The following is a 13,199-nucleotide window of genomic DNA, read 5'->3' on the forward strand; positions in this document are numbered from 1 at the left end:
TTAAGAATTCATTACCTCCAGGTATGCAGGTGCAAAAGATGTGGGGCTTGAGCTAAATCTTAAAGAATAGATAGGATTTGGATAGGAAGAGAAATAGAGGATTCTAAGTAAGGAGAACAAAGATGCAGAGATAGAGAGGTTTATGTTATATGCAGACAACAGTGAGGGAAGTGGATGCTTCACACTGGGGTACAGTGACAAATGGGTCAAAAAGAAAGGTTCTGACCTTGGACAACCTGAAAACCACGTACCAGCATTTCTATGTTAAGCAGAAACAAAAGGGAGCCATGACACGTTCTTAAGCAGAAGAATGTGATGAAAAGTGATGTGAGCAAAGTTATTTAAAATAAGATGTTCTTTAATTAATCTGGAGATAGAACCAATATGGCAAGAGATTCATTCCACACGCAAATGCTTGTTCCTCACACCCTCAGACTTCTACAGTAAAAGCAACAACAAAGACTAACACAGCTCAAAATTCCTGGAACATCCCATCTCTCCCCTCCCAGACCCCTTGACCAAGAGCCAAACCAGGAGTCAAAGAATCATAGAGTGTTAGCAGTAGAAGACATTCTATTACATCTAACCCAGGGGCTTGTCAACCTTTTCTGTATCATGGATCACTTCGATATTCTACTGAAACCTATGGACCCCTTCTAGGAACAATATTTTTAAATTCATAAAATAAAATACACAGGACTACAAAGAAAACCAATTAAACTGCAATACTATCATCAAAAATAATTTTTTTTCCAAATTCATGGACCCCAGGTTAAAAACACATGCTTGCCAATCCAATCCCCTAATTTTACAAGTAAGGAAATTGGGAACAGTCAAGTATTGAAAAAAACGGATAATAGTTGTACAGCCCTGAGAGTAGTGACTTGCCCAAGATCCCTTAACCACTCTGGGCATCAACTTACTAAAAGTGACAAAGACAAAACTGGAAAGAACCAAGCCCCCTGAAACAGCTCTATTATATCTCTCTTCACAAAATAGCTAAAGATTCCCTGAACTTCTCCTTCATCCCTCACCTTGCCCAGTCTAGACCTAGAGCTCCAGGTTTGTCCTATAACTTCTCAGCACAGGTGTGTGGTGGAAGCGATGAGTAAATTCTGAAGCACTGTACCATCACATACACTCTCACTGTATCCTAGGATATCTCAAACAACTAGTCCTACTCTGCTTCTCCCTGGACCAAAGAAGAAAAAGAGCTAGAATTCCCCAAGAAAATATCTAGGATTTGGCCCAAGCTATAGCTCAAATTCCAATTCTATTATACTCCACAGCATGAATTTGAAATTGACCTTTTTCAAGAATACCATCCAAGAAAACTGGAAACCACAGAATTAGGAAACCAAAAGAAATATTTCACCACAAGACAGGAAGTTAATGGAAAAGAATCATGTTCCCAAGGGTTTAGGGGTTACAAAGCCCTTTTTAAACATTGACCCTAAAGCATTATATGGGCATCTCTATCATGCAATCCTGTCAATAGTAAACAGTGAGAGATTAGCTAACTTAAACTTGGCAAAAATTCCTAAATGTTTACCAAGATTCCTCATATTCTATCTGTAAGCAAAATGCTGCAAACAAATTACCCGAAGAAGGGCATTTCCCATATTACAAATTTACTTAAGAAAGTTATGACAGAAAAGTGGAAGATGTTACCTTAATCACTAGGCAACAAAAGTATGCAACAGGGGAAAATATACCAAATCAGGTTTATACCATACACTGGCCACCTCAAACAATGCCATCTGAAAATGGTTTAGAGTTTAATGTTCATTCTATTTTCCTCCTGTAAACCTGCTTAAGTTGGAATTTTTAATACCATCTGACACCTGTTTCTTTTCTTAAAAATGAAAACTAAGTGAGAAAAACCTAACTGCAATTTATCATATTAAGTCTCGCTGAGAATAAGTGAAATCCTACAAATACTCCATCTGCACCAAACGTTCACAACCTGCAATTCTACACCATTTTCTGCTGAAAAACAAAAAACACGTCTGACTCTCAAGAGAGGAAGCAGCAAAAGAAATTGGGGGTGCCTTCCTCTTCCAATGATAAACCAAAAGAGCCACACAACACAACCTAGGCGGAGAGTTGTCAAGGAACAGAACTGAAAAAGACAAGTCAAAACAATTTATCAAGCAAGTGTAAATTGTTTACTTTCTCAAAAAATTTAAAAGATTTAAGTATAGTATCCTAAAGCTAGAAATGATCACAGAGATACATACTTAGTATCACTTAGTATTCCTCAGCATCCCCTCCCCTCATCAGAAATACACCTAGGTCATCTCTAACAGGTGGATATCTATACTATTCTGAAAACATCTAGTCTTCTTTGACAATACTTTGGTGGTTCTATCTAAATTGAATTACTCCTTATTTTCCTTTCTGTACCTAAAACTATGTTCTGAAATGCTCATGTAGACTTCTTTAACTTTTTAAATGAGCAGAAAGACCATCTGCCCCCTTAACTGCAGTACTGACCACACTGAGTGCTGAAACTGATTTTCACCAACAATACCAACTGAAGCTTATAAAGGATAAGGTGTTACAGGCCATAAAGTTACCCAAAAGCAATGAATTATATGTCAGTGCTTCCAAAGGTATGCATATGTATTAGCTCTAGCTTCTACTAAGTTCTTCCTGATTTTTTTTTTTTAGGCAATTGGGGTTAAGTGATTTGCCCAGGGTCACACAGCTAGTAGATGTGAAGTGTTTGTCTGAGGCTGGATTTGAACTCAGGTCCTCCTGACTTCAGAGCCAATGTTCTAGCCACTGTGCCACCTAGCTGCCCCCTAAGTTCTTCACCTTAAGTCATTGTGAATATTTATTTTCTCATCCTTTGGGAGAAGAGTAGTTAGCATTTGAGCAGGCAGACCTGACTAAAAGTCAGGGAACTCAAATGCTGCCCTTGACTTTGAAAGATACACAAATATGACTGAGGGTAAGTCATTTCCCTTCTCAGCTTCTCCATTCTCAACATTTGTTAAATGGGTTTTAAATTGGCAATAAAGTTTACTGGGACACTAGAAATATTGTTTGTGTATGTGCGCACACGCTCCCTCAAGCATTTACTACCTCATCAACCTCTATGTCACATATCACTAAAACAGGATATAGTAACCCAAGAAAAGGCATTACTAAATCTAATTTAACTAGTGGAATTCTGTATTACTTACTTTTCCCCAAATTCACCCCACCTTTTCCCACCTCCATTATTTTGTTCACATTGTTCTCTCTGCCTTCCACAGCCAAGCTCTGTCTGCCCACTTCTCACCTGTCCTTAAATGCTGACCCCAAATGTCGTCTCTTCCATCAAACTTTCTCTAATCCTGCCAGTGAGTAGTCTTCTCTGAACTCTCACTGAACTTTTTACCTCTCTGGCTATACTTTCACATTCTCATGCTGCTTGGGTACATTTACCTCTCCTATTAGAGTGAGCTCTCTGAAGGAGCTATCTCATTCATCTTATTTATTCACAATGCTTTCCCTATAGCATATGTTTAATAAATATTTGTTGAAGGGAGAAAGCAGAGTCTTCTGAAGTCACGCTAATAAAAATCTTAAAAGGATTATTCATTTAACCAAAAATTCATCCAGCAAACATCCAAGTGCCTGCTGTGTACAATGCACCATGCTAGACATGGGGAGAGATTCGAGAAATAAGCTCTCAAAGAACTTGGACTCTAATGAGGGTAGTAAAACCTAAGTAACTACCACAAATCAGAAGTGCTTAAGAGAAATACAAAGTGTTACAAAGGTACAAACGAGGATATAGAGTGAAGAGTTGGTATTTTATTCCAGAAGCAGGAGACACAGACAGCTTTTGAAGACAAAAGTGACATGGTCAGACTCCAAAAGATTGTTTTGGCAGCTGTGTAGAAACAGTGGATGGGGAAAAGACTAAGCAAGCAGAGGTGAAACTAGAAAGCTAGTATAATAGTCTTGGGAAAAGGGGATTGGGGCCTGAATTATGGAAGTGGGCACATGAGCAGAGAGGATGGGATGGAAGTGAGAGATTTTGTGGAGACAGAATCCAAAAGACTTGGCAATTAATTGACTGGATCAGGGTACAGGGAGGAGAAAAAAGTCAAGAATAACTCCAATTCTGCCAGACTGGATGAAATGAAGGATACCCTCAATAGAAACAGTTGTTGGGGCAGCTAGGTGGCGCAGTGGATAGAGCACCAGCCCTGAAGTCAGAAATACCTGAGTTCAAATCAGGCCTCAGACAAAACACTTGACACTTACTAGCCGTGTGACCCTGGGCAAGTCACTTAACCCCAATTGCCTAAAAAACAAACAAACAAACAGTTGTTAAGCTGGAAGGGTTGACTTTGAGAGGGAGATATAGATTCCATTTTAAACATGTTGAGTTTGAGTTACTGATGGGATATTCAACTGGAAATGTTGAAAAGGTGATTTTGTGATGAGAGACTGGAGTTCAAAAGAGGACTAGATATATGGATTTGAGACTGTCCGATGTTTTCTCATTTATCTTTTTATCTCCCTAGCTCAGTACCTTGAACAAAGTAAGTTTTTAGTACGTTTGCTGAATACCTCCCAGACACAAACTCTCCAACTTCTGAAAAATAGGAAATACTCAACTAAAGGGAATTAGATTATGGTCAGCACTTTAAACTACATTGTGCAGAGAAAAAAAAACCCTCTAAAGCTTCTCACAAGGAAATTTAAATTTTGTTTGGCAAATGCTGACAACACCAGAAAAGTCCTAGTGAAGAAAGACACCAATGTTGTACTAAGCACAGATGTACTCCTGCTCCTTTTCTATTTGTGATGAGTGAGTAGAAGCAATGGCCTGAAGGACTTGCGGGAAAGAGAGAATTTTGTAACTGCTCTTCATTTTAACCCTCTACCCCAAAAGCAAGATCAAAAAAACTGCTATCTACCACTCCTTCTTCTGGTAGGTGAAAAACCAAGGCAGATTCACCCAGTGTTACAAAAGCAATCTATGTCCTCCAAACATAGAAAAACATACAAATAAAAACAGGTTAGGAGGAAATCAAGTGAAGACAGAAGGCAGAGTTCATACTTTGATTTCAGTCACAAAGAATAATCAAAGCCCACAGAAACAGGAAAAACATACACCTGCCTATAGCTTTTGAAATCTTCAATCACCAGGCCCAACACTAGCTGAGAGTTTTCTTCTTCTATCAAGGAATGCCTAGGACACTCCTCAGAGGAGCCCATAGGTTCAGAAACCTTCAGTTTTTCCATCATTTCCAGTGACTGTTTAATGAGGAGCAACTCTAACATATTTCTTTCCAATCACTATCTAATTCCTCCTTGACTAGCTCTCAACAGTAAATCTCAACCCTCACTCCAAATAACAGGACAGTGCCTTTGCTTCCTCAATCATTCAACAGTTTGTAAAATCCAGAAATTTTTACCTCTTGGTTCCCAAGTCTTCCTTTGAATTTAAAATAAAAAAATAGTCTACATCTAGGTTATGAACCACATGAGCAAACTTCCTGGTCAGAGACCACTGATAACCTCTACCTCCCAACAATCTTACTACACCTGTGTAGCCAACAGAGTTAAAAGGGATTATTCCTGGAGCCTCCATCCTATTGCAGCAAACTACATCTACAGACCACATCATGGCAACCTTAACTCATGAAAACCAGACAGTTCTCAGAATAAGTACAGGTCTATTTAATCAGCTTGTTCCCAAGAAGAAAGTAGCACCTTTTTCTTAATCATTACAGTACTTTCACTTCACTCCCCTATCACAGGGCTCTACCTTTCTGCAAAAGTAACAGACCAATTAGTCCCAGTATCTCTGGAAAAAATTACACTCAAGGAAAATCCAAGCATGCCCAGAAGAAGAGCAGAAATGACCTCAATTTACCAGTGCATTATACCACCTGAGGCAAGAGCTCTCTGCTATGGCATAAACTTGTGTCCTGCTCATCTCTTTTAAAGCTTCTCCAATTCTCAAACGATTTCCTTACACTACCACAAAAAGGAAACATTCAAAGATGATACATTCTACCTGAACGATGAATGTTAAATTCCTACTCCTAAACACAAAACCAATCGAAGGCCATATTTCTACCTACACTAAGGCCACATTTCTACTCATGAAAGCACTTACAACATTGGTACATCACCGACAGAACAAGTTCCTATCCTTTCACCAACTCAATTGTTACCAGCTTCACTGTCCTACAATCTTGAATGGCTTCTAACCCTAGAAGAAAAAGAATGCAGCCCATCATCCCACAGTCCCACACTCATACCCCACAGTCAATCAGCTGTCAACTCATGTCTACATATCCCTTTCTCTCTTCTGGTACTGTCACAACCCTGATGCAGGAGGCCCTTATCAACATATACCTGGACTATTACAATAGCCTGCTGGTTGGTCTCCTTACGTCTAATCTATCCCCAATGCAGTCCATTGTCCACTCAGATGTCAAAACTGATCTCCCTAAAGTGCAGATATGACCATTATCACCCCCTTATTCAATACTCTAGTAGCTTTCTATCACCTCCAGGATCAGATAAAAAATCATCTGTTTGAACCTTAAAATCCTTTATACCCTGGTCCCTTCCTACATTTCCAATTTCCTTACACCCTACTTCCCCCTCTAAGTACTCTGCAATCCAGTGACAACGACCGCCTTACTGCTGTCCCATGCCTGGAACTGGCTCTAGCTGGGTGACTGGACAAGTCACTTAACTACTGTCTGCCTCAGTTTCCTCAACTGCAAAATGGGGATAATAATACTTCAAAGTTGCTGTGAAGATCAAAGGAGATATTTCTAAAAGCATTTAGCATAATGCTTGGCACAGAGCAGATGTTATATATGCTGGCACAGAGTAGATGTTATATATACTTATGCCCTTCCTCCTCCACCTAATGCTTCCCTTACATCTCAGCTAAATTCTCACCTTTTGTAAGAAGTCTTTCACTGTTTTCTTCAACCTTAATGCCTTCCATTCTGAGACTATCCGTAATTTGTCCTGCATATATCTCATTTATACGGTAGTTGTTTGTATGTTTTCTCCCCCATTAGACCGTGAGCTTCTTGAAAGGGCAGTTTTTTGCCTATCTTCAATTTTTAGCACCATGCCTGGCACATAGAAGTGTCTTAAATGCTAGTTGCCTAACTGACAGGAGAAGAGAAATAAGAAGGCTGTCACAAAGAAAAGTGTGCTGCCAATCCCAACCACCAAAGCACTTTACTATAGTCTCTATAGTCAATTTCCACATTAAGCACCTAATAACTAAAGAGTTCTATGGTAAGCACTGGGAGAGATACAAAGATTAACTAAAACAGGTTCTCTGTCTTCACAGAATTCACAATGTAATATAGAAATACAGTACATGTGCAAAATTATAATATACAAAATGTGGTGAAAAGAAAAAGCTATCAAAATATAGTAGAAAATGAGGCTACTTAGAATCATAGACTGCCCAACCACCTCATTTAACAGATGAGGAAACTGAATCCCAGAGAACAAAACATTAAAAGTAGAAAGAACTTAAGATTCCTTTACATCAACCTCTCCATCATAAATAGGAAACTGATAGCAAGGGAGGTGACAAGATTTGTCCCAAATCCCACAACTACTTACGGGCAGATCTCTTTAATTTCCTGTGTAATGTTCACTATTCAACTCAACAATTATCAAACACCTATTGCGCACATTGCACCATAGAAGCAGCATGGCATAGTGGACAGAGTACTGAACTCTGGACCCCTCAGACTCTCTCTAGCTGTGCTGGCCCAGGCAAGTTACTTAACCTCTCTGAGGCTGTTTCCTCACCTGTAAAATAGGGATATACATACATATATATATACACACGTGTGTGTGTGTGTGTGTGTATAAAAAAACATCTACACCACACATTTGTTATGAGGATCAAATGAGCTAATGTATCTGAAGGGATCTGCATACCTTCAAAATCTATATAAATTTGATGATGATGATTATGCTAGACATTAAGTAGACTTAGGCAATCTTTCGAGGTAATTCTTTCCCAGGGTAGGCAAAAATTTCTGGTAGACACAATGAAAATGATTATCAGAGATTTTCTTCTCACTCTATTTTTTGTTAATTGAATCTCTACCAATATTAATATAAGAGACAGGTACAAGAATGGCATGGGAAATGAAAATAAGAAAATAGAGGGAAGTTAAATTTGGGAAATCTTTCATACCTACACAAGGTACAAGATGATTTTTACTGTGAAAAACACTGAAATTTGATTCAGGGAAGCAGGGTTCAATTCCTGCATCTGGCTCCCCTGTATGACCTTGGATCCACTCATATTTATCACGTCCAAAATAAGAGAGGTGGTTTAAACATTTTTCTTTCTTTTTTTTTAAGGCAATTGGGGTTAAGTGACTTGCCCAGGGTCACACAGCTAGTAAGTATCAAGTGTTCAGTATGAGGCTGGATTTGAACTCAGGTCCTCCTGATTTCAGGACCAGTGCTCTATCCACTGTGCCACCTAGCTGCCCCCAGAGAGTTGGTTTAAACTCTCTTCGTGGGCCCTTTTCACACTAAATTTATGTTGTTTAGTCATTTTAGTCATGTCCAACCCTTCGTGACCCCATTTAGGGTTTTCTTGGCAAAGATACTAAAGTGACTTGCCATTTCCTTCTCTGGCTCATTTTACAGATGAGGAAACTGAGACAAAGAGTTATATGACTTGCCAAGAGTAACACTGCTAGCCAGTAAATGTGTGAGGTCAGATCTGAACTCAGGTCTTCTTGATTTCAGGCCCAGGGCTCTATGACTGCACTACCTACTATACTCTTCTAATCAGAATCTCTGCTCTACCACTAAAAACCTGTGTAACCTTGAACAAATCATTTAAATTTATTTGGCCCTCAGTTTCCTATTTATAAAATGAAGGGGCAGACCTAGATGTTCTCTAAGTGTCCTTTCAATGATAAATTCTATGATCCTAAATCAAGAAAATAGGAAGCCTTTCATTTGGAAAGGGGATGGAGGCAGTAGACAATGTAGGCCTGTGATTTCAGTAGTGAGGAAACTCCTCCAGTGAGGAAATAATACAATACAGATAAGTAAGTATACCTCAACCTCAAGAGTTGCCTAGGGGACTCAGAGGGTCAAAGGACTTGACCAGAGTTACAAAGCCACCATATAACACAGACAGTTAACCTAAATCTTCCTGCCCCAGAAGCCAGCTCTTCAACCACTACATCACAATGTCTCTCAACTCTTCCTTATTTTCTCTATACGAACAAAAGCTGTGGGGCTCTAATAGAAATAGCCTATAATAAAATTTCATATGTGTTTTATAGTTAACAGGATTTCTTGGATCACAGCTGAAAAAAACAGAAGTGTTCTTTGAAGACAGATAATGACTTATTTCACCTTTTCATTCAGTCCTTAGAATGATACCTTGCTTGGGGTAAGTGGAGGAAGGAGTGGGGGGAGAGAATGCGGACTGGACTTTGTCACAGGGTACCCCTGATATGGGAACTCCCTCCACTGACACAGATAGATACCTATTCTGCAATCCATAGTCTTAGAGTGGTCTGGTTCACTGAGAGATTAAGTAAGTAACTTGTCCAGCTCAGAGAAGGAACTTTAATCCAGGGATTCTTGACTCCAAGGCCAGCTCTCGGTCTACTATGCCATGACTGACATATATAAGCACTTGTAAAATATTTGTTTAACCAAACTAAATTAATTAGAAAACAGAAGATCAGGATCAAGAAATCTGGAAATGACCAAATGAAGGAGGTCAGAACCTAGAACACCACGGTTACTGAGAAGGCATCAGTGTTTTGGGGAGATTAAAAAGACCCTAGTCCAAGATTTTTTAAAAAATCCTTAAATTGAAAGCATGAAAATAAAATTTGGAAAGATGAAAAGCTAGGATTAAGACCCCACTGATCAAAATAAAGCACAAGGTGGAGGGGAAGGGGGAGAGAAAGGGAAGGGGAGTGCAAAAGCATCAGAGAATATAGTGTTCTGATTGGAGTAAGTTAGGGAGAAGTTCAGGGAAAGAGGGAAAGCAAGAAATTTTAGGTTTACCAATGACAAAATGTAAGAATTCTACAGCCTAAAAAAAAAAAGGCTGGAAGAGTCAAATTGAAAGGTCCCATCTTGTTCCAAAAAGGATCCACCACTCCTACCCCGACATTCATCTCCACATCTTCATTCAAGGCTGAGCTCAGATGCCACCACCTCTTTCATATTTTTCCAAAAGCATTCTGTAAGGATCTCTCCTTTGCTCCCAAAACTCCTTGCACTGTGTTATACTGCTGTGTATATGTCACATCCGCTTGCCCCTGCCTCCACCCCAGGAGACGTAAGGGCAGATGTAAGATGTTTACGGACAACGTCTATGTTATTTTTATTGTTGTATCCTCAGCACCTTTGGCCTCAAGGTCTTTTATTAAGGTGATTTATTCTGTGAAGTTTGGATTCAAAGGGCAGCATTCAAGGACCTAGAGGGCCACATGTAGCCTCCAGGTCACAGGTTCCCCACCCCTGAGTCCTAGAAGGTGCTTAATAAGTGTTTGCTGAGGATGAAGTCTGGAGAGGAATGGTTTCCAGGCAGGAACAGTTATCAAGACTTGGATAATAGACTCCTGAAAAAAGCAAACCAAGACTAAGTAAATGTCAAAATGAAGTGGAGGGGAGGAGGGAGAAGGGAGGTCTACCAAGACCTTTTATCTTTCTTAATCAACAAATCCCAGTGTGAGGACTGAGACTCTAACAGAAATCTGATCCCAGATTGCTAAGAAAGAATCCATGCATGTTACTCCTTCACACAGGTGCATATGAGAAGAGATATCCATTTTGCAGTAGCAGAGGCAACTTCCATGTTTTGTCCTGAAAGGAAGAAGGCTTCCCTGTCTCAAATTCAACCAATTCAATACAACAAACATTTATTAGATACCTGCTATTTGCAAGCAACTGTACTAAGCACTGGAAATAGAATGACCAAAAATAAAGTCCCTGCCCTCAAGGAGCTTACATTCAAATGGGAAGATACAACACATCACAAATAAGTACAGAACAAGAAAAACTGAGGAAGAACAGAACATTAACAATGGGGAGGAATCAGGGAATACTTCACCAAGGAGGTGGCACTGGAAATGAGCCCCGAACATGAGGCTGATAAACAGAAGAAAAGAGGTGTACAACCAAGCTCGGGAAAGAGCTTGGCAGAGGTGGACTTGGCAGAGTTCAGGAAAGACTAAACACTTCAGTTTAGCAGGAATATAAAGTTCATGACTCAGAGGAGTATGAAGTAAGGTTTAAAAGGTAGGCTGGAGGCAGATTGTGGAAGGAAGACCTTAAATGATAACCTAAGGGGGTTCTATTATATTCTAAAAGTAATGAGAGGCCACTGAAAACTTTTGAGTAGGAGAGTGACTCAGTCAGCCATTTGCCTTAGGAAGATTATTTCAGCACTTATGTAGAGGATGGATTGGAGAAAAAAGAGACCACAGGGAGAGGGAGGATAATATCGAATAAGAATTAATGAGAGCCTAAGACAAATATGGTGAGTGAGCATGGGCATTAGGGAACAGGAGAGGTGTCTGGGTCCACATGTCATTCCTGGTAGCCAGAAAAGAACAATCCTATACCAATCCCGGACTGGAGAAAACTGGGGGTTACGGTAAGGAGGTGTTATATCTCCGTTTCTAGACTCCACTGGAGTGTAAAGTAAGTATCCTGGCCTCAGCTAACAAGAGGGCTGGAGGAGTCCTTGTCCGAGACTCTGAGTTTGGGAAGAGGTCTAGATTGTGTACCGCAGTTTGGAGGTGCGAAGGAGCTCTGTCCTGGAATACAGTTAAGGATTCCTCTTTCAGTTTCCAGTTCGGGGGGGCCAAAGGGGAGGGTACCCTTGTCTCCAAGAGACAAGAGAAGGAAAGAGGAAAAAGTGTCCCAGAGTTCCATATTAGCATATGGGGGAGAGGAGCTTCTGTGCAAAGTTGGCGATGGGGGAACAGGAAGGGGAAGGAAGGGTTCCTGTCTCGGACTCCGGGGTGAGAAGGGGGAAGGAGAGGTTCCTCTCCCACACTAATTGGCCGGAGTATGGGGGTTGGGGGCGAGAGGCAGAGCTCCACATCCTGGGAGGGCAGGAGGAGACCCTGTGCCAGACTCCGGTTTAAGGAGGACTCAGGGTGGGTCCGGGGCCCGGGCCCGGCTGTCGGAAGGGTTGCAGGGTTGGGTGCCCCGGGCCCCACTTCTCACCATCTTGACGATGCCCCGCTGCAGGGTGGGGAGTGCGGGTCCCCCAGAGGAGCCGCCGCTCTGCGCGGAGGAGGCCATGGATGGAGCAGAAGAGTTTTCCGAGCGATCGGCTGGGGTGTGGAGGAGAGGCCGGCGCGGCGATGAGACTGTCGGGCTAGAGGCTGGGAGGGACAAACAGACGGACGTAATCGGTCCACAGCAACACCAGCAACCGGACTGGAAGCAAAGAGGAGACGCTGCAGCGGCCGCCGCCACACGTTCTACTCGCCGCGCAAGCGCGCCAGAGACCTGCCACCCGCCACCCAATCAGAACGCCCGGTCCGCCGGAACCCAAGCCAATCGACACTCTGTTGGCGGAGCCCCGCCCCCAGGCCTCGTAGCGGGATGAGAGCGCCCAGCGGCATTGACAGAGCTGATTCGCTGTGACGTCACGAACCGAAGGGTGGGACTTCCGGGGGCAGCGGGAGGTGGCAGAGTCTAGAGGGGCCCGGAGGCGTGGTGGGGAAGGGAAGGACACGTCAGCATCTGGCCGGCGGGGCGCAGGGGGCCATGGGAGCGGGGAGGACAGCCCCTCCCTCTGTACACGCCCCACCAGACCCCGCCCCGCCCCTACCCACTTCTAGATCCCCTGTGAGAGAGAGATCCTGGGAGTCTAGCGGACCGGGAAGGAGTGGAGCGTTTCGAGTCTAAAAAAGTAAATAAATAATAACTAAATTTAAAAACTCAAGTCCTGCGGGAATTTACATGGGTACCGACTTTATGTCAATAGAAGCAAATCACGTGCAGAATAATTCACAAATCAAAGATTCACTCAGCGGCATTCAAATAAATCCCAGGAAGGAAAGACGCGCTCTCTCCTCTGTCCCAGGCTTTGGACGAGCACAGTGCAGAAACCCAGAGGAATGGCGAGCGTGATCCCAGGACTCAAACCGTGAAATGGAAACTCTCAAAAAGTAAGTGGTGACAAC

General features: G+C 41.9%; 1 protein-coding gene across 1 annotated transcript in view; it reads right to left on the reverse strand.

Moving 5' to 3' along the window:
- The window catches only part of SND1 (staphylococcal nuclease and tudor domain containing 1), a 479,638-nt gene extending 467,119 nt beyond the window's left edge, over nt 1-12,519 (reverse strand). Inside the window, exon 1 of the mRNA XM_021002412.2 lies at nt 12,232-12,519. Coding sequence (XP_020858071.1) covers nt 12,232-12,309 — 78 coding nt within the window. The 5' untranslated portion in view covers nt 12,310-12,519. The remainder of the gene's footprint in view (nt 1-12,231) is intronic.
- Nucleotides 12,520-13,199: the final 680 nt, after the last annotated feature.

Source organism: Phascolarctos cinereus, unplaced genomic scaffold, assembly GCF_003287225.1.
Source record: "Phascolarctos cinereus isolate Bilbo 61053 unplaced genomic scaffold, phaCin_HiC Scaffold_1;HRSCAF=81, whole genome shotgun sequence".
NCBI lineage: Eukaryota > Metazoa > Chordata > Mammalia > Diprotodontia > Phascolarctidae > Phascolarctos > Phascolarctos cinereus.